The 21,973-nt window shown below is 42.1% G+C and overlaps 1 protein-coding gene across 7 annotated transcripts in view; it reads right to left on the bottom strand.

The window, feature by feature from the left end:
* SEC31B (SEC31 homolog B, COPII coat complex component) overlaps positions 1-21,973 on the bottom strand; it is a 35,882-nt gene that overhangs the window by 12,383 nt on the left and 1,526 nt on the right. For 5 of the 7 annotated variants that reach the window (XM_054205702.1, XM_054205708.1, XM_054205709.1 and 2 more), the window contains exons 2-18: positions 18,699-18,787; positions 17,013-17,136; positions 16,029-16,224; positions 15,177-15,272; positions 13,954-14,094; positions 13,305-13,447; positions 12,976-13,075; positions 10,842-11,003; positions 8,741-8,893; positions 7,754-7,984; positions 6,234-6,308; positions 5,565-5,648; positions 4,507-4,615; positions 3,918-4,096; positions 3,131-3,257; positions 1,581-1,726; positions 132-305 (exon numbers count right to left, since the gene is read on the bottom strand). In XM_054205702.1, coding sequence (XP_054061677.1) covers positions 132-305; positions 1,581-1,726; positions 3,131-3,257; positions 3,918-4,096; positions 4,507-4,615; positions 5,565-5,648; positions 6,234-6,308; positions 7,754-7,984; positions 8,741-8,893; positions 10,842-11,003; positions 12,976-13,075; positions 13,305-13,447; positions 13,954-14,094; positions 15,177-15,272; positions 16,029-16,224; positions 17,013-17,136; positions 18,699-18,777 — 2,319 coding nt within the window. In that variant the 5' untranslated portion in view covers positions 18,778-18,787. Of the gene's footprint in view, positions 1-131; positions 306-1,580; positions 1,727-3,130; positions 3,258-3,917; positions 4,097-4,506; positions 4,616-5,564; positions 5,649-6,233; positions 6,309-7,753; positions 7,985-8,740; positions 8,894-10,841; positions 11,004-12,975; positions 13,076-13,304; positions 13,448-13,953; positions 14,095-15,176; positions 15,273-16,028; positions 16,225-17,012; positions 17,137-18,698; positions 18,788-21,629; positions 21,692-21,944; positions 21,964-21,973 lie in introns of those variants that run through there. The other 2 variants (XM_054205704.1, XM_054205707.1) reach the window with 2 other exon arrangements.

Genomic DNA, 21,973 nt, shown 5'->3' with positions numbered 1-21,973 from the left:
ATTCTCAAGTTACCATAATTAAGGTAAAACCTTAAGTCCTGATGCATGTCAAAACCCAAACTCTCTCTCTACAAAGTATCATTTTTCCCCATATGCTACCTCTTTCCCACAACAACCTGTTTCTCACTCACCTCTTTAGAGCCGCTGGGTAGGTAATTCATTGCAGCTGCCAAGCACCCTTGCGATGCCAGGAAACTGGCATATTGGGTGATTCGTTCTGCCAAGACAGGGCCTGGTGCTGGTCCTGCTGTGCCTCGGAGCATCTCAATGGACCTGCTCAGCACCATCACCTTCTCTATGAGATCCTGAATAACCACGAGGAGGGAAGAAACAGACCTCAGAATCTGAATCACTTTACCGGTCCATCTCATGCCGAGACAACAGCAGATGGCTTTCCCCACTTTCAACTGACATCACGTCCAATGTGAACAGAAGTTACTCCACTCTGCACCAGATACTACCACTGATTACCATTTCCTCAGGTGTGCTTCATGGAGAAAAACAGGAACCAAGAAGCAAACCCTGATGCTGCTACTTTTATGGTAATTGAACAAAGAAAATCAGAAGCCACAAGGACATTCCAATTAACTGTGATCTTTTTACTAGCAAGTTACTAACTCTAGGAGTTACAGGCTATCAGCTCGGAAGAGGAAGGATTAAAACCATACCAGGAGAAATTCACTAGGGAAAAACTACTACTGCTGACAAACAGATCAGAATGTTTTTAGTTATTCAAAGCTCCTTCAACTCCTAGAAATCAAAGTAATGCTTATAGCTGTAGAATGATATATGCGTCATTGACTAATAGCTGATATCTGGGAGGAGGCCAGTTTCAAACATAGCCAGGAATGATGAAGATGCCTTTTTGTTGCTGTTATTCCTGTTGTTCACTAGCAGGGTTGGAAAAACATGGAACTCTAGCAGAGGGCATTATCTGCAGGTATCTGAGTGGAAGACTTGTCTAGTTCATTCTAGTGACTGGTGGACACAACAGGAGTTAGTGACTTAGTCGGGACTGGTTTAAGTGTAACAGGTAGGTAACAACACTGACTTAGAAGCCCTGATTCATCTGCAAGCTGTGACTTCCCATATGCGATCATTCTACTTGCAGTGGGAATAATACAGTCTAGATTTTATTTTATTTTGCCAGAGGATGTTCTGAAGGTACAGCCAGATAACTAGAGCATTACAGTTAGACATGATAAGCACAGCAGCAAATGTACTCCCAGGCAACTACCAGTAAGAAAACAGGTACAGTCTAAACTTCCCTGACTAAAAGGAAGCTCAGAGAGGACATCGGTATACAAAGACAGGCAGGAAGGCCATAACTCCTGTCCATGTCTGGACTTCTGTGCAATGTAATCAGTACTCTCTAAACACACAAACCCTTAGTGTTTAAGAGTGCAAGTCTCCTTTAGATGTAAGCCCGTAATTCAGGCTAGGAGATGACAGCTTGGTGACTACGAACAGGTCTCCACTGTCTGCTGGAAACCAGATACTCTGTTTGATGGGCTACTGCAAACAGATCGGGGCTACCAGACTGGCCTAAAGAGAAGTCAAACCAATATTAGCACCTGTACCTGCAGGGCAAGGGGTGATGAAGTCTCATGGTTTTTCACCCAGCATTCCACCAATCTCTCCACATTGCCTGATGAGATATAGCAGAGGCAGGCATCATTGGACAGGGCTGCATCTCCCTCTGACTCTAGGCGGGCACCCAGCACGTCTGGACAGGAAGAAATAAGCCAACATTTAACACACTCTCTTTTGAAGACCTCATTTACCCCAGTGCTCATCTATTAGCAATCCTACTCTGGCTTGGCATGAAAAGGTGTTGACAGCTTTGGATCTGCACCTAATTCTTGGATAACACAGAGAAACGGGCATCATTAAGGAATCCCAAAGCCAACTTGGTTGAAAAAAGAAGTAATTTTTTATATACCTGCCAATTTTTATGTGTCTGCCCAGACATATAAAAGAAAGAAAAAGCCTTAAAAGTTACAGATTAATTCAGTGAAAAAATCCAACCCTTTTTTTTTCTCCAAAGAGGTGTGGGAATCTCCAGGCAACAGTTAGTGTCCAGTACCAGGGACAGCTAGTAACTGGTAGTTGTCAATGTTTAGCAAATACTAGGAGATAAAGGTGAGCTGGAGCTACGACACTATCACCACTGCCACTGCCACTTTCTACCCTTACAATTTGGCCTGTAAAAGATGTCATGTTTTCTTGCATTTCAAGTTGTGTCATCTTACATGTATGAAGTGCTGGCATTTCTCCAACAGCACTTAGCTGTTCCCATCAGCCAGGAACCAGTTCCCAGCTAAGCAACATGAGTAACTTCATCAGATTCAGTCACTAGATTGTCCTCTAACTCTGACTCTCAGAACAACCAGTTGCTGAGCATGTTGGACTATTAAAAGGACCAATGAAATTACTGAAGCCATCAAACATTTATTAGCCCCCGTTTCTAAGCTTAAAAGGGAGAGGAATGTGCTGGAATGGTAAAATTCTTTCAGATGGAGTAAAGCCACCAGACCTTTTACTGTCAAGGAAATCCCTTTCTCCCCCAAATAAAATAATAAATATCACCCTCTTAGCGTCTCAGTCTAGTGCCTATCCTGGTTTTTTCCACGCTATTGGTAGAGGTCACAGGAAATATCAGCATATATAACTTTACACTATGACTCTCAGCTACAGTGTCCTCCTACAGCTATCATTGTCCTAACTCAACAGACCACACTTATTAAATAAGTTCCAGGTAGCTGTAATGAGTAAGGAGTGCTTTCCTTTCTCAACAGTATCCACTTCTTTCTGTAAGCAGTCCAGAGTCGCCCTCCTCTAAGGGAAATTGTATCAATCATAGAATCATAGAATAGTTTGGGTTGAAAGGGACCTTTAAAAGTCATCTAGTCCACCCCCCCTGCAATGAGCAGGAACATCTTCAACTAGATCAGGTTGCTCACAGTCCTGTCCAACCTGATCTTGAGTGTTTCCAGGGATGGGGCATCTACCACTTCTCTGTGCAAGTTGTTCCAGTGTTTCAGCACTCTCATTATAAAAAATTTCTTCCTTATATCTAGCCTAAATCTACCCTCAAATCATATGTATCAAAATGTAGTACACTGCATACCACAGAGCTGAGTATAGTCCTCATGCTTCGAGTATGTTAACAAGATGGCCAGTGCCTCCTTCCAGCTCTGTAGATCACAGGTGCAAACAATATCTTGCCAGTTCTGCTGCACAATGGAGGAAAGCAGCTGTAAGGAAAGCAGAAGGCCTGTCAGTCACTGAAGACAAAGATAAGCTCATTTCTTAAGCAAGTGCACCCAGAGTGATAGCTCACTTTTACACGCATCTCCCCCTGTGCAGCAGCTACCTCACTGTACATTAAGGTCCCCCAATCCCAGCATCCCAACGTTAACAGTAATTGGAACCTGATGCCTCTAAAGAAAGTAAAAAAGCACAACAAAGCATTTAAAAGAATACAGAAACAGCCACGTTAGGCAAGACTAAAGATTGGTCTAACACCTATCCTGTTTCAAAGCAGCTAGTACCAATGACTGGGAATATAGCGTTAGGATATAGTGTAACTCTTGTTACACTTCCTCATTTGTCAATGAATAAGACAGGACCTTCCTAGCTGAGCTGTAAAGAGGCAGTATGCTTCAAAGGTTACAAGCATGGAGAGCTGAGGCAGAAGATTAAAAGAAAGATACAGAGAACACAAACATCCGAGATGGGCAACATGAAGTTGTCATAATTAGAAAATAGAGTAAACGTCTAACCAAGAGGAGATGCATAGATTCTGCTAACATTCTATTTCCTGCCAAAGTATTTCCACATATATTCAGACAAACATCTGCCAAGATATTGCACACCTTCCCCTGCTCAGTGGATACAAGAAAACTGCCACTTACCAGGGAGAGTTTTGTCTTACGCTTGGCAAAGTAGCGCTTCTGGGTCTCCTTTAGGAGGTTCTCCCCACCAGCTATAGCTAAGATGATGGCATCAGCAAAGCGCTCTGCCCGCATGCACAGCTCCACTGCACTCTCAAAATTCCCCAACAAAAGGGCTTGGCTGATGAGTCCATCTGTATCTACAGAGGTGAGAAGCAGAATCAATCCACAGGGACATCATCCAGATGCATTGATGACACTCATTTTAAAAATTAGGCAGTAAAAAACAATAATGCATGGAAGCCCAGTTAAAAGAAGATTTAGAAAGCCAAATCAGGTTTTGCACTTTAAAAAAAAATAATCGACTAACTTGACATTAAGTCTTGCATCATCTCGAAGATTTGCCTATATTTTTAATGGGTCTCTTATCTGTAAAGAGTATTCCTTTACACAATGCTAAGAGATGCTGCGTGACACTGGGATAGGTCATGTCTTTTATAAGTATCCACCTGCCGGAGTGGACCACATTCATCCTGGTCTCTCTAATTTTCTGGTTTTCCCTCCTCTCTCCTTTTCCTAAGAGGGTAGAAACATGTTTCATGCAACATACCTTCTGTGACAGGAATCTCCATTGTGCTCATATTCTGTGGGATGAGGTTGTCGAAAAAGGCTGAAGAGGAGGAAACGGCAGCTACATCATCACTGGAATTTATCAAAAGCTGTGCAAAGAGTGCAAGAGGTTGGTTAATTAATTAATTGAACACACAGATCCTGCCCAAAACGGTTTAATGGACTACAGAGTGGGATGGGGCTGCTCTCCATTTCGCTGAGCATGCTCATATAAATCTGATTTCAACTTGGAAATCCATCATGCCTCCTGTCACTGCTCTATCAACCTGCACAGTTTCACCAGGGCAGCAACAACTGCAGTGCTGCTATTGACAAAGCTTAGGAGACTAACGGTGTAAGACATGCAATGCCAACAGTATTGGTGGCCAGCGTTTATCAACTCAACTGCCAGCCCTCGAGGAAGATGAAAAATTATGGATGGAATAGAGACAAGCCCAACAAGTCATATGTGTAATTAACAGGATCACAGCCATGCTTGAAATGCAGAACATAACTGCTATCCCTAGAACATCTCAGCAAGTGTTTAAGGTTTGTGAAGAAGATCAGTAATTTGAGCGTAGCAGTTTTAGATACCTTAGAGGAGCAAAATTTACAGTGCATGGTGAACCAGGCCTTGGAAGGCATCCGAAGATGGACATCCCAGAATTATGTGAGAATACATTCCAAAGGATAGAGGTGAAAAGGAAAGAAACGCAAAAGAAATACCACAGCAGAAGTTTCACAGAGGAAATCCAGAACCGTAGCATGAAGTTAAGCTGGGGTGAGGCTAATTCTATCATTGAAGAAGTCAGCACTGGGGAAGCAAGCCTTCTTGCAGTGTTAACAGCCAGGAGTTCGTCTTCATCATTCGCTGATTTGTTTTAAAGCCAGAAGGAACCGCTATGATTGTTTAGTCTGACCCTATGAGGGTCTGACAGGCCTGTGAACTGCCCTCTGCGATGCCTGTGTTGAGCCCAGCAACTTGTGGTTTGAATGAAACCTTCCTGTTCATTCTGCCCTCCACTGCTCTCCCAGATTGGCAAGATGAACAGGACATACCTGATCTGTCTGTGCAGCATTTGTCTCATCTGCCTCGGGAAGGGGCTGTTTATCTGGGATCCCATTACTCAAACATGAGGCAATCTGGAAAAGTAACAGACATTCAGAGTGAGGCCCCTATCAAAGTTAAACACCTGGGCAGCAAAGCCACCAAGTGACTGGCAAGTCCCAGACACAATTCCCCCAGCTCTTTCACCTGTTTGAAAAGTTCCTGTCCCTATTGCTGGCTGGCTGCCTATCAGAGGTTATTTATCCTTTTCAGAGCATTATCCATGCTGCTGCAAGAGTTTCCTCTCCTGCAGCTCCATCAGTGCTATGCCAGACTGTCTTCATCTGTCACCTTCTTCCTGGCTGAGGAATCCCCTGAGATGCAGAGAGCTGGATGCTAGAATAAGCTCTCACAACTTCCCAGAGCACCAACAACTGGAAGCAAGATAACTGGGCTCAAGACCCATTTGGTTTGATCCAGTACAGCTACAGTTATACCCTTAAAAACGCACACATTTGCTTTTTAATGGAGGATACTTGAAGTGCCTCTCAGCTGAAATTTCATAGTTTGGTCTTTTATGTGCTGTGAGATCACCCACTCATTTCCAGTAGGCACCCCACAACTCTCCTGCAGGAGCTTTCGTCCTGTAAAGGTTTCCCTCTATTGGAAAGACCCCTTACCTTTTTTTGCAAATCCTCTTTACTGTAGCCCAGCAGCTTGAGGAGTTTAGTCCTGGACTCCTGCTCCAGATTCACCTGAGTACCAAAGGATATTGAAAAAGACAAGAAAATATGTAAAATCCTAGACAACTACACATTGTCAATGCTTGGCTGCTTCTGGCAGCAACAAAGTTTAGAGCTCAGCTTATAGATAAGGAACTCAACTAAGACAAGTCCACCTAGTGACTACTGTGGGAAAATCTATGGAATTTAAGTTATGATAAAAGTCATGATAAAAGGGTGAAATTCAAGTTTGTCACATAGTTACAACTGAGGTACAAGTGCATATCAGGGCTATGACTGCGTGTGTACTTAGTGTACTTGGTCATTAGTCTCCTGGATGGTCTACGAATTGCCAAGCTAATCTCTCCATAGAGACAATGAACTGATTTGAGTCCAGATAAAACTGAGACAAGGTGGTTGCCTGAACTCCTTGCTGGCTTCACAAGAATTAGTTAACTAATTGTTACAGAAGCTCCCTGGGTAGGGATTTCAGAGAGTCACAGAGGTTCCCACAGGCTGCACGCAGCCTAATTGACAGGCGCTATTTGTACACTTTAATGCATGATTAACATTCTGCAAGGAAGATCTGTCTGTCTCAGCAAGTCCCAGGCTGTTCTTACTACAGAACTGACCCAACTGTACATGGATAAGATACTTGTAACAGTCAATAGAAACTGTTCTGGCAGGTGCGGAAATGGTCATGCAAGACGGTGTTTTGTACAAAAGCCTGGTTTGTAGTTTAAGACAATCAATAGCAACAGATCTTGTACATGCTGGAGTGGTCTCACAGGACGATGGGCCAGCTGGATTACAAGAATTCACTAGAACGACAGTTTGACCTATCTCATCCAATGCAGCTGAAGACATTGTTGCAATGACCCTTGCAACGGAGACTACTGTCACCACCTACACAACACCTGGCCATCCTATTCAAGAGATACGGTTCCCCATGCAAACGCAATACTATGAACACGATCCCAGTATTTCACTCCCCAGACAGTCTGCCTATGAGTGTCTGTAAAACACTACCAAGGCTAAGCCCAGCCCCTCCTCATTACTAAACTCCTTCATATTACCAAATTGTGAATGAAACCATCTTCCTACATAGGGCTACAGTCAGTCCTCATGCCACCACTTTACTGAGGAATCCCATTGTGCATTTGGACTTTGCTTTGAGAAATAATAACAGTAGAGCTCCACAGGTAGCTTGGCAGTGGGTTGAGATGAGAAAATCCTATTCAGCACCTTGACAGGAAGCCCAAATGAGTCCACTGAAAAGACCATTCCTACTGAAAAATAAGGCAACCTCCAAGACCTCAACTGCAAAAACTTTTCTTTAAACGAATAACTAACTAGGCTGTTCAGTTCCATTTTCTTAAAGAACGGGAATATAAAGGGCTATAGAGGAGCATAATAAACACATTCCAACCCAGGACCATAAAAGATCTAACCTCTGTGTTTCACCAGAGCCATCCTACCTTCAAGAAGTTCCAAAGATTCTCATCAAATGGCAGCTTGGCTGTCTGGATCTTGCCCTGGCAGTAATCAAGGAGGTTCCCTGACTGCAAGGCCATCTGCAGTTCTCTGGATCGGAGCAGGAATTCAGTTTCAGTAGTGACTTGACTGATGAATACCTGGTGCGGGTAAGTCTGCTGCATTTGCTGTCCAGGAGCTTTGGTAAGACCAAAGGAAATAAGTTTTCCTCCAAACTGAGAAAGACAGAGGGAAACATTAAGACAGTAAGCATTCCTGTAAACAAAAGTAAAAGCAACTCACTTAGCTCTTCATTCAGCAAGCTGGACACAAGATCCAGGTGTGATCACAAGGAACCCAAACAGTTTAATGTGTGCGGATGGTAGGGACAATGAAGGAGTTCACATCACAAGTCCTTCAGCTGAAGGCTGATAGCACATACACAGATATCATGGTTATCAGACCTAGCCAATTGCAAATGCCAGAGAGGCACAGAGGAATAAGTACCGTTTGGAACTCTTTGTTCTTTTCGGATACGGAGAGGCAGGCTGCAGTGATAAAAACTATCAAGTGAATGGCAGGCACTAGAAACACAGAGTACAAGTCAAGCCACAGGCTAAAAGAACAATTCAGCCTTTTGATTCAGGAGCAAAGATGTGAAGAAAATTAAATACCTGGATATAAAGGAGGGATAGAGGAGAACGGGAAAGCACGTGACAGCCTACAAGGACAGCTTTTTTAAGTCTTCCTTAGCTTTGTTAACTCTAACTTATAACCTCCCATTCTCTGCTACAGGACTCTTTCGTGTTGGAAATATATCTGAATGTTGAGCAAGAGAGCTTCCCTCCACGGGATACCATACTGCACCTTAAACAGGCATTAAAACAACTAGCAACAGGAAGATAAAAATGTTTCTCTAGTAAAAGAAAAGGACTGTGTCAAAAGATAACACATCTCTTGCATTTTAAGCTAAGGATGCTCCATTCACTTACTGCAAATGAAACCCCCACAGGTCTGCGAATCCATTTGGGTGGCTTTTTTAATGGTGGAATCAAGGTGGTCTGAGCTACTTGCTCTGGCACTTGCAGAGGAGGAAGGATCTGTCCTGTGCCAAAGGGATCCAGGTTGTTGAAGGAGGAAGAGATCTAGAATCAGATGGAGAAAGTAATAAGATATAACACAATTGCTCTCTGGACAGAGTAAGCACAAAAAAACTATTGCTTAGTAATTAGTTACTTTCCTTGCTGATGAAGAAAAAGGCTATCGCAGCACCCCTTCCTGGAATACCACCAAGCCTCTATGCGAGGGAAATTGCAAATCCAAACAGTTCCAGAAATTATTTCTCAAGAAAGCTTCACCTTGAGAGATTCTCAAGTAATTTTTCCTTACCAAGATGTAAATTCCCTAACAAACACTGCCTGGCCTAGCACCCAGCTCATAAACACAAGAGTTACAAAATAACTTGTTTTATGCAAGACAGTGACAACATATGGTCAGAAGTTGTACAACTTACTTCTTGGTTTGCTGACCCCCTTTCTGTTGCTGGGGTCTTTCAAATGGGTTAGTTTTAAGGACTGTTTCAAGTTTTTATAGCTTAGATGAGGCTGGTGAAATAATCTCTCCAGACTTTCTTGCCTAGACAAGAGTGTGTCAAAAGTGGCCTCTGATCTGGATTTCTGACATTTCGGAAGTCAGTGAGCATACATACAGTGCTGTTCACAAGCATTCTTTATTTTTAACATTGTTGGCATAGATTTGTTGTTTGCTAGCAATAACCCTGTTCAAGTTTGACTGGACCATAGGGCATAGCTCCAAAATACAGCTGACCAGCATACCTGAAAAGAAGCAGCACAAGGCTCATCAAGCTAAAGTTGCCAAACAAAGGATCACAGGCAAGACCTATGTGTTTTGTCTTTCCAGTCTTTCTTGAGGGGAATCCAATTCCAACGACAGACCATTTCCTGGAGGAACAGCTTATACCTAATAGATCAATCACCCTAAACCTCCAAAAAATAAATACACGCTCCCAGGGCATGAGTAACAACAGCCACCAGGTCTTCAGCAGAGTTTCTGTCCTTATACCATGGAATACATAGGAAAGAGACCTCTTGGTCATGAACTCCCCACCTCCATAATTGGCATTATCTCCTCCTATTTTTGTTCTTACTTGCTATTCTATTTATCTAGGAGTTATTCTGCCCTACTGTTCTCCAGTTTTGAAAAGTGAAAGCGTGGCGCATGCACATGAAGAATGCACATAAAGAAAATTCTCCATGGGTTAAATAAATCCTTAATCTCCTACAGCTGTTGCTTGATAAAGTATTTTCTTTCTCTTGCAAATCCTATGAAACTGAACTCAGTCAGCTGTAAATGACTATATAAATAACACTTAAGCCAGCTCATATGTATTCTCTTAAAACCTGTATTGTAAGGCATTTGTTGGCTGGGAGAGAGGGAGGGAATTAAAAGACTAGACATCAAATTAAAACTAAAATTTTAGACAGTTTAGACATTTAATCTGTTCAGAGTTTGCCCATTTATTCATTGGCTAAGTAATGGGTTTCAGTATCAAAATATTAATGTGCTCCAAGTTACAGTCAATTGACTTGAGGAAAATTGCTAATAGTGGCTTATAGGCTATTTTTAAAAATTCTCTTCTGAACTAATGATGAATAACGTATTGCATTAATCAGTATCAATGTATTTAATTTTAACTTAATGACAAGACAAGCTTGTTGCTCTAACAGGTGCGCTGCTTTATTTTTAGTCTAGCAGTAATAATCATAAAAGACATAACATCAAAACTACACTTGATCTTGGTTCTCTTTACACATTTTAATGAATTTTACAAGAAATACTGAGGAACCTTCGGCAAGAGGCAATGTAGTCCCTTCAGGACTTTGTGGATATTAAGTCCCCACACAGGTAACTTCTGGTTCTCACACTATACAGCTATACATCCTGGGGGGTGGGACAGACTGCATCACTTAAAAAAAAAAATCATACTGTTACACATGTGTGCTTCTAACGCTCTCAGAAGTCAGGTGAGAAACTGCCAATCTGTCAAGCTGTAATGTGTCCACAGGACTTTACCTTGTCAGCCTGTGTTTTCTGCTGAGCTTCCAAGTTCCCACCCATAACAGAATAAATGTTGATCCACCCATCGAAAGTGGCAGCAGAGAAGACTGAAGGATTCCTAGGACACCACTGGACATCAAAGCACCACTGACTCCGAATGGGCAACTCGTAAACCACCTATCATGGAAACAGAGAAGGCAGAAGCACAACATGAACAGTCCCCTGCTTTCCCTAAATTACTTGCCCACAGCAAGCGTGTCACTCTTTATTTACAATACAAGTCTCTTATTTTTGCTTCTTGAAGGATGCATTGCAACCGAGTTATAACACATTGAGCCCAAACAGCAGAAAACCACAGAGAGCTGCTATACCATAGGATTGTGATTGTAGAACAAAATGCAAAAGCAACAAGTCAGTACTGTCGCACCTGCTGTTAACCAGGGGAGACACAGCAGAACACAACACAAGAAAACCAGAAGCCAAAAGGCAAGGTGTTATGAGCAAGAACATGTAAACAGACAGAATAGTTTGGAATAACAAATTTGACAAGGAAAATAAAAGCCTAGGGGAAAAAGCAGAACAACAAAAGAGGACTGTAATAGCTGCAGATGAACTATAAAGGATATTGCAGCCAACAAGTTTCTGATCCAGCACTCAAAAATCCAAAGTTCAATTCATGGCCCAGTCACAGGCTTCCTGCCTGATGTTGGGCAACTCACTAACACAACCTTGACTTTGAACCTCAAGTTTGTAAAACGAAGAGATTTCCTTTATGCCTTGCAGGCACAAAGCACAGAGAATCAGAGCTTCCTCCTCTGTGGGAATATGATCTGGGTTTTCTGTTCCCAGGTATAAAACCTTGCCTTTGCTTATATTAAAATCTGGACTGCTAAATTAAAAACACAAACAAAAAAAAAAAATCACACCCAAACAAAACCCCCCAATGCCAATGACAAAAACAACCCCAAATATCCCCAAAAAACAAAGAAACCAACCGTTGCCCCAAACTCACCAGATCAGCCGTTCTGTATAACTGTACTGTCCTTACTATTGAAAACCTTCCCAATTTTTGTATCACGTGAAAATCTTCTGTTCATTGGTACCAAGTCAAGAGCAGCCCCCTAACAACAGTTTGTGCACAAATGCCTAAGTTGACTTTGGACTCTGCAAATCTACAGCAGCACGCATAAAGATGAGCCAGCTGCACTAAAATTGTCTTTTTAAAATTTTTCTGCTAAAACACTGTGAAAAGACTTTAGTAAAAATTAGACTTCAGGAATGTTTCAGAGTCTAATTCTCTTCTAACTGCTAGACATCTGTACAGATTGAGCATCAAATTCCATGAAACCACAACAGCAGCATTTAATACATTTTATGAAAATGGATTAATTTTTTTTCCATGCTTCCAAGGCAAAGGTGGTCAGCTAAGTGAAATTGTCCCATGAAATGAATCCAACCTGGGCTTCCCAGCTGGACTTTGTTCAGTATTGTTAGAGTACTTTCCCCATGCTATCATCAAGATCAACTGCATTAATGTTGTTGAAAGTTCAAAATTCAGTTTTATCCAGAAATTCAGCATTGAACAAGTAGGTATGTAGAAAAATTTTTTTACACAGTCCTATTTCAATTCAGGTGATACCAAAGTATATCAAAGATGGTAATTTTGAGATACATGACTAGATAAGCGCATACATGCGAAAGCACTGTCCTATGAATAAAGTTTACACACTTATTTAATTCATTGTTCCCCTCTCAATGACCCTAACAAACACTCCTCATTCTTCCGCAAGTTTCCCCCAAAAAAACTTACTACCCTAGGAGAAGGAAGAAGAAGAAACAAATGGGCACAGAGAACACTACATATGTGAACATTGCAAGAGTAATCATAATTAGATGAAACTAAGCTTTAGTAAAAGCTTTCTTCCCTCTACAATTTCTGGACACAGATACATCAGAGAAAATCTCTGCCTGTCTGTTGTTTTCAGCCTGGTTATGGACAACACTCTTATTCACTCCAGACAGGAAGAGAGCAGGAGACATACTGGAGGAAATTACACTGGCACTCCACAAGGAGAAGGGACACATACATAGCATAGCACACAACTCTGAATAAAGCAGACCATGTGTACTTATAGCTGTGGTTATGTACCTCCCCCGTACTTGGGTTCCAACACAAGATCCGGTTGTCTTTGGCGCTACTCAACAGCAGTTCAGGGTCAGCCTGGCACCAAGAGACAGAAAGAACTCCCCTAAAATAGATAAGGGAAAAAAAAAATTAAAAAAAAAAAAAAAAAATCACATTTCACACCCTGTCACCAAGAAAGCAGCAGAAATGCTAGTTCTCATCTCTACCCTCAACCAGATTCATCTGTGAAAGGTCTAGCAAAAAGTTATAGCTCTCCTAAGTCCAGTCTCCCAGATGTCTGCCTTTTAAAGATGGAGATCCTTGAAAAGGCAACACAGCAAGCAGGTCCTCACCTTGTGTGCCTTTCCAGCTGGCTCAAAGGAGAGGTAGCAAAACGCAAGTCCCATATTTGGATCACTGGCAAGCGGTCATCCTCAGAGGAAAGGACTAGCTGGGTTGCAACTTCTGGATGCCAGGCCATTCCTGAGCAATGCATCTAGGGACAAAAATAGCATAGCGAAAAATTCAGCAAAGCAAGCTGGCAATAGCACAAATGGCCCAGAGCCACATCATTCTGCACTTAACTTGCCTAGAATTTTTGACTTAAAGCAAGCCTAGCAATGTCTTGCTGTGGAAAGCAAGTATTTCTACCTTCCCCTACCCAGCAAAAAACCCACTAACCACACAGAAGTTGTAGGGCTAGTTCAAAGTTGATCCAGGAAGACAGCTGGGGTAAAAATGCAGGAGGATTCCCATAAACGAGCTGTGAACATGCAAACTGAAAGCAAAGGTGCCTTATTTTTATGAACAGCTAGGGGTCTTGTTTCTCCATTTCATTAGCGGGAAAATGAGAGAGGTGTTTTGATGCTACAACTCCGAGAGAACCAGCCCCAACAGCTCCCACAATAAAAAAAACTGGATTCCAAGAGCCCGTGCCACTGCTTTGCAGTCACATGTGGCACGTTGTAAGCTAGTCAGAATCAGAGTCTTTCCTCCACTCACTCTGTTGCTGTGGTCACTGACTTTGATGATAGGCTCATTCTTCCTGAGGTCCCAAACCACAGCCTTGCCGCTGGGGTGAGCGGAGGACAGGATATGCTGCACCTGACGATTCCAGGACACCACACTGATGTCTTCATGAGGCTGCCAAGATAGGAAAGGCCACACATCCATTATTCCCACGTTGAGGGAACACTAATCACAGGATTCTGACACGAGCTTAACTAAGGGATTCGAGGATATATAGATTCCTCTCTTCAATCACTGATCAACTACCTGGAAGTAACAGCACTGACCAGAAAGACTAGGGAGAATGGAAAGTCCCTTACTCAGGATGTACAGTGGACAGTCAAATTCTATGGAGGAATGCCACCTCGAAAAGCACCTTTGCATTCTGGGAGCAGGTACTGGATTCTGCATTGGCCAAATGTGTCATAAATCAGCCCAGAGAGAACTGCAGCTGAGAGAACAGAGATGCTTCTACCCTGGCTCCTGGGATGAACTTAAATGGAAAGATGACCTTGCACAACATTTCAGGAGTGCAATGAGATGGAAAATGGTGAAGCATTCAGGGATAATTGCTGTTACCGTATCTACCACAATGCAGGAGATATGCAAAGAGACAAATGGGAGGCTTATTGGAGGACAAACTTGGCCCGCTTTTAGGCAAGTTTACTATAATTTTTTTCACTTTCAGGAGCTGATTGCCCTGAATAACATAATCAGCACAGAAGATCAGAAGCTTCTTCCTCTTCAAACTCAGGAAACATTATCTGGGAGTAATAGCCAAGATGCATTAAATGGCTCACTGGCTCTGCTAGGGAAATTACTTTCAGGAGATATGAAAAGCTTCAGCTGAAGCCTGAAGTAAATTCATTCCTCAGAGAGGGTCCAATAAGCCTTCTTAATCCATGACACATGCCCCAGCTGGATCACAAGATAAACTGGTCAGTTACTTGATTCAAATCCACAAAGAGCTTACCCATCCATGCAAAGTGCATCCTTCCAGAGCTTGCCAGCCTACCTCTCCTCCCCTTATAACACTCTTTTCACCTCCCCAGAAGCAGCTAATCAGTAAGTTCTGATTCATCTTTCTCCTGACAGACACCAAGGTCATTCCCCCTTCACAGACTGACTAGACCAGGACAACTCCACGCACTCACACGGTTTTGCCTTGCCTACCAAGATATAAAACTGCAGTATTGCCCAGAGGAAAACTTGTTTACCTGTGATTTAGCCCCTGGAGTCATAGGCACACTGAAGTTATTCAAGTCCCAGATGAAAATTTCAGAATCATTGGCTCCAGAAGCCAAGAGGTTACTCTGTAGAAAGAAAAAAGGCTCAGCTGAGTTTCACAGATTTCTTCAAAATAAATGTAAGTAAAAAACCCAAAAGCTTCTCAAGTCAGATGAGAGCTGCCACTGGTAAGCAGAAAGATACTAACTGCATTATAAACCAAGCACATTTCTGGCCTCCACGCCTTCAGCTGTGCCATGCTACAGACCTGTTTAAAATTTGTCTAGCAAGCTACGTGTGCAGGTGTCTGGTGTTACTCATCATGAAACTCTGCCACAGGCCTGGAAGCCGTTGTGTCTGGCTGGCTAAGCCTTTGCCCTGCATCCCGGCACCAAGGACATTTCTTCTGAGAAGATGCAGGCTTCCCACAAGGGTCTGCCAACAACTTTCAATTTGCCTTTGTGCTACCATGAGAACTTGCATTCTGTTCCCTACTCCTTTATGTTGCAATCCCTTCAAATGTGATCAGAGTCCCACCGAACAAATAAAAAAAAGTTCTGATTTCAAATGGGTAATGGTCTAACATGTAACACTACTACAAGACATGTTTTTACAGAGAGGTAAGAGACTTGATCAAGGTTGCAAGGGAATTCAGTGGCAAAGCTGTGAACAGAACCCAAATCTGAGTCCCAAACCAGTCTTGTGTCACAACTACCACGCCTCTTGCAGGTTAAAACCTGACCCTTCAGTTTATACATCTCTATACAGAAAGGAAAAACATATTTTTTTGTAATATGGAAGTTAACTTTCATTTGGTTATTAAGTGTCTTAATGTCGCATACCTGGAAAGGGTTGAAGTCAAGAGCTCGAACAGGACCAGAATGCTTCTCTGTCTGCCCAATTACAGGTTCACTCTTTGAAGCCAAGATGCGGTGCACACTGTACATTGTCAGTACACCATTATCCCCTCCACCAATGATCACTCCAGAGGACTCCGGGGACCCGTTTCCAAAGTTACCCCAGATCAGCTTATGAAACCTAAAAAAGAAGACAATAAAGCTGGCGTAGGCCACAATATTTGGTGGAGGTCAAGACACCCTCTGTATAACCAAAAACCACATTCATGTCCTGACCTATCAAACATAACCACCAGTCTGCACCTTAAATAACCATTTCCCTTCGAAGATGACTGTGGCTTTTATATGGAAAAAAGGTAAATTAGTTTCCTTCCAAAGACTTTTACAGGGAACTTACAAAGGAAGAGCTAGTCTGTCTCTCTGTTTCTCCCCCACTTAAAACCTTTAGGACATCATATGGGATTTGGTGGGTGAACTCCTCTAACCTACACTATATAGAAAATTAGATTATAGGACTATATGCATTCTTTTCTAGAGCTATTATTTGAAAAATATGTTTACCCACTGTAAAAGTTGGTAGTTACAAATCAAGGCTATGTTTTACACTGGGTCCGAATGTCATCCACACTCATGAGCCTAAGAAATCACCTCGTCTTAAAAAGCTGTAAGACAAGTTTCACTCTGCCTCTAGTCTCTTTATTCAAAATCATTAGCCCCAGCAAATTTACATGATATAGAATGACTGTGCTGACTGACTACCGTGTAAGTTCTTCAGACTTCTCCAATGGTCCAACTTTAATACCCAACAACATTTGTGTCAACAAAAATGTTCAATTCTTGAAGACAGATGTCAACTGATCCAAAAGATCATTTTATATCCCAAAAACCTGATCTTCTCCTCTCCCTTCTTGTACCAGAAAAGCCCTTTTTAGTTCCAGTGATTGATATGTCAGTATGAGTCTCTAGTACCTGTTTGAGGCAGGAAGTGTTCCTTTCTGCTTCATGTCCAGGGAGGGATCCCTGAAGTTAACCTCGAATATTTCCAAGGTGGCATTTGTACTGAAGGATGCATCCAGTTGTTGGGCAGATGTTCCTAGCAGAAGTACAAGGGCAAAACAAGTAGGTACTTTTTTGCAAAAGCACAAGATACAAAACCAATAAGGCACTGGAAACCTATTCTTCATAGTCAACACAACCTTAGTTGTGACTGTTCAAGGAGAGGACATGTTTGAATACCTCATAAAAAGGAACCAACAATTATGACAAAAACTTTGAAAGAAGTTAGAACTTCTTCAAGAAATTCTGGGCACTAGGGTCACTGTTGCACAAATACTTTTCTTTCTTAGAATAAATATAATTCATATACTCTCTTCCAAGCAGCCACAGCTTGTGATATTAAGTCTTTATCTAAATTACAAATGCAGTAGCATCATGAAACCCTGCTACAAGTATGATCCCAAATACTTCTGTATACCGCTCCTCAACCATGACCATATGTCTTCATCAAAACCCCTAAACCTGGTCTACAGCAGAAGTTCTTCAACCTTAGCTAACTAAACACTCCCCAACGACCCATGGACAGCTAGCAGTCACACAGTGGTGGCCTCCTTCCTTCTCCCTAGCTTAGAGAATAAAAGCTAAAAATAGATTTAACATTGCCTAACGGCACACTGCCAGGCAAATAGTGAACCAGTTACCACAGAGGTGCTTTGTAACTGCTTATGGCATGGAAAGTGCCCAAGAGACTATTAAAAAGCAGTAAAAAATATGAAACTATGTGGTTTCTGATCTAAAACAGACTGAAGCCAAGACCTTTGGTCCAACCAAAAATCTGTCCTCATTAGAGAAACACAAAATAGACTATCTACCCCAAAAATGGTAATGTTGCTTTTAAGACAACAGCTGAACTTTTGTCACTTTCTTTTGACAGTCAGTCCTGGGGGGAAAAAAAAAAAAAAAGGCAAAACAATATGGCAGCGCTGCACAACCCAGGCAGGAGACAGAGCTGACGAGTTCTCCTGTGGGCAGACAACCCAAGCTGTTGGTTCTACACAGACACTAAACTCACCCACTGCCAACTCGGTGAACAGTCTGACTTTGTGCTTCAGGAAATGAAACTATTATAACAATAGGGAATAATGAATAATATCAACGCAATGCCAATTTAAGATTTTGCAGAAATATTGAAAATTGAATGATAACCAAAACATGCAACTTTAGGGAGATTTCTATTATTTGATTGTCAAACCACATAATATCTGAAAACCAACAAAGTTGAAGTGAGCTTAAATTAACATGATTAGAATGAACTTTTTTTCCCAGACATACCAAGTAAGTAACCTCATTTTAATTTTTATAGCAAGCAGGTGTTGGATTTCATACAGACTTAATTAGAAGTTAGAATAAAAAAGCCATGTATTCATCCTTTGAAAAAAAAAAATCACTGGCCTTTAAGGTGTCAAAGCTGGCTATACAAATAATCCTCTACAGGTCACTTGAAAAAACAATTAAGGCTGTAATGTTTTCAGTATATTGCTTGTAAGTTTTCCAGAGATTATTAAGGTGGGAATTGTTGACAGTTAAAGTCAATACAACTCTACATAAAATCTCTCTGTGACTCATACTTTAATTTTCACAAACTGTGAAGAACTTTACCTGTTGCTAGATAAATGGGGTGGTTGTTTGCTGGACTCCATGCCTGGACAGCTGTTCGCTCAATTTCCTTTAGCTTCATTTTCTAGGCTCTAGAAGAAATTTCACACAGTGATTAGAATAGCAGGACAAAGTCAAAATGAAAATAATCACACCAGTAACGAAATATCCCCCTTACAAACGTACCACAAGGACAAATTGCTCTAAACAGGCAGAAGTTACTTGTTACTTCCTAAGCTAGTGAATACAGTTTTCACATGAATGAATTAGTGTATTTTAGAATTAATGAAAAAAACCCTAAACAATCACAGCTGTCTGATCCCAGATTTTCTTTCATATATAGCTCTCTTTTTCATACACCTCCATTACATGAGAGTTTCAGTAAAAAGAAGGGGATCCAGATTAAACAACATACTCAAGTCTTCAGTCCAGGCTGGTTTAAATCAGCTGCAGAAATTAATTTAAAAAAATGTATTTGCAAAGCAGTAGTTGCTCCCCCTGAACAAGCTGATGTCAGTATACACATAGGCAAAAAGGGAGCAGAAGGAATCTCAGGGCAGGCTAAATTCCAAGCAGAAAAGTGACGTGGCAACAGAACACAAAGTGCAACGCTATCACACACTAATTCAGTTAATGTACTTTGTTCTCGTTACTCTGAGAAGCAAAAGGAAAAGATTCATTTGACCTTTTCCTCGAGTTTGCAAATGGTAGAAGGCAAGAAGAAGTGATCCAGAAATAATTACCAGGTTTCAATCTCAGCTCTGACAACAATTCTTTTTATTTACTCTGGATAGACCAACTGACACCTGCAAAAAGGGAACACAGCTTCCCTATGTCACTGGAGAGAGATTAGTTGGGCAATAATGTAGCGGGATAACTGAAAATCAAACAACAGCAGGCAGCCAGAAGGTTGCAAAACTGAAGATAAATACAAATTATGGTTCCATGTAGGATCCTGTTCTTGCTGAGGAGAAAGTACCCAGTACTTCTCCATCCCAGACTACGCCCAGGCCTTCTAGACAATGTCAGTAACATAAATGATGTGCAGACATAACACACAGGCTAGCGGGGTCACTCTCATGAGCAGTTCCTGAACATTTCGAGCCTGGCTGCAGTGCAGTCTTTTAATTCTTGCTAAACTGAGCTGCTAACTATGCACTCAGATGATATCATGCTGAATAAAGTAAAACTGTCAGCAGGCAGCACAGCAAAACACTCTGCACCTTGCCGGCTCACTGTGATCAACCTCTCCCGGTTACTTGACACGGTCTGTGTTAGCCAGGCTGATGCCTAAACCAGAGTCAGCATCACGTGGCCCTTTCTTCAGATGCAGGGCTACAAGGGCCAGTGCTTCAGAGCTTGGCCTTACTCAGGCCAGAGTACGGATGTTTACTTGTAATCAAGTTCATAAAGGTAGTTTGCTGTGGCCAGCCCACTGTCTGGTCAAACCATCAAAAAAAAAACCAAACAAAATGCACCCCGGTTTTGTAAAAGCTTTACATCATCTTGTGGCTCATGTGAAGCTATGGCCTCCTCAGGCCCACACGAAGGGGAATCTGCTCAGCATTGCTTCTTGGGCTTGGACCTCCTGGCTAATAATTCCACACTCCTTTTAGGGTTTCTTCTCCACCACCAGTCAGAAGATAAGGACTTCCTCTCTCCCCCCCATGCACTATCAGGATATGCTGTTTGTTTAGAATTTATTTAATGCTTTTTAGCGTTAGTCTGCAGTAGTATCTGCCAAAGCTCGAAGTGCCTATTGCTATTCTCACATTAAACTTATCCTAACTTAGCTGAGGCCCAGAACTCTTGTACAGTAAGACAAGTGCAACTATTTCCTCATGCAGACCAGGAATACAGGTGGAAAGGTCATCTCCTCCTCATCACCATAACAGATCTCTAAAGCTTACTTTCTTGTCTTCCAGCACACACTTTGTAGAGTACTCATTAGGGCTCCATCACATTTTCTCTGCCAAGAAGTTGCAGAGCCTACTCGTCTGTCTCACATACTAGCGCAGGAACACTGTGCGAGTGTCTTCTCTTCAATGAAAATATCTCCAGGAGGAGTCAGATGAACCTGCTAGTAACAGCCTACTGCACAAAGCACCACTTGACTCCACTGATGTGGGGGAGCAGGACAGCTGGTATGTTCCTTACCACTCCCTTTCTTGCCTCTTCCTCCTCCAGTTACAATCGCAGGAGCTGGCTGTACACACAGGCCTCACTGCTTCTTGGCTTCTGAGAGGGCAACTCCCCTGCAAATGTTATTAGACAATGGCCAAGAGACCTCTTCCCTCTAATACACAAACTGGCAAGGAAGCAGTGAAGAGCACAATCATCACAAATGTAGCCAGGTGAACAGTACAAGCTCCCACTCCTTACCCTCTGTGCTGGACTGACTGCAGGGCTGGGACAACTTGCGTTTAACACGCTAACAAAGGCAAAACACAAAAAAATGTGCAGAACAGTATTGATCAATCATTCTGCTTTTCTTGTCAATGGAGCATTTTGCATAAGAAAGTCAACATTAGTGTTCTCTTTTCACAAACTTAAGTCAGGACAGAACGTGAACTTAAAGTGTCTTGCCCATAAAAACTCACCCAGACATGGGAAAGCAAACAAGGCACCATTTAGAGTGGCTCGATATTGACAGAACAACTGAAGAAGTGCTGGATCATAGGTATTGAACAGGTACACTGTGTCCCTGGTCCTCAAGGCCAAGCAGCAGTAGTGCCACCAGACTTAAGAAGGCCCACAAGAGATGCAATAAGAAGCCAAGATACCACTATCGCACCATCTCTTAAGCACCCCCCATCAGCTCAGCTCCATTGCATCTGAGGTTCTGCAGGGATGCAGCTGCACCTCCTCCAGTGGGCTCTGAGTTTGGAAGGAAAAAAACCCAAAACCTGCTTTGAGTCTTACTTTCAGACTTACTTTCAGAAAAGCGATGCTTCTATACAATGTGCACGTCTGTATCCAGGATGGGACTCAATATCCTTAAAGCAAGAAAAAAATCCCCAACCCTTCTTTAGCAACCTCTTGTGGCTGTCTGAGGAAAAAATCACATGCATCGGACTCTTCCGTAGGAGAATTTTTTAGGGAGACATTGCCACCTGCTGTCATCCCCTAAAATAGCATCTAAGACTTATGAAAAAGCCCATGTTTTTCTCAGGACCTCTAATTAATTAATCATGACAATTCCTCCTCCTCCTCTAGACATACGATTACAGATCTAATGTATTAACGAACCTTAGCCCCAGCTGGAGACACAGGACAGA

Source organism: Rissa tridactyla, chromosome 6 (assembly GCF_028500815.1).
Source record: "Rissa tridactyla isolate bRisTri1 chromosome 6, bRisTri1.patW.cur.20221130, whole genome shotgun sequence".
Classification (NCBI taxonomy): domain Eukaryota; kingdom Metazoa; phylum Chordata; class Aves; order Charadriiformes; family Laridae; genus Rissa; species Rissa tridactyla.
The sequence above is the reverse complement of the archived record's forward strand: the minus strand, read 5'-3'. Positions and strand labels throughout refer to the sequence as shown.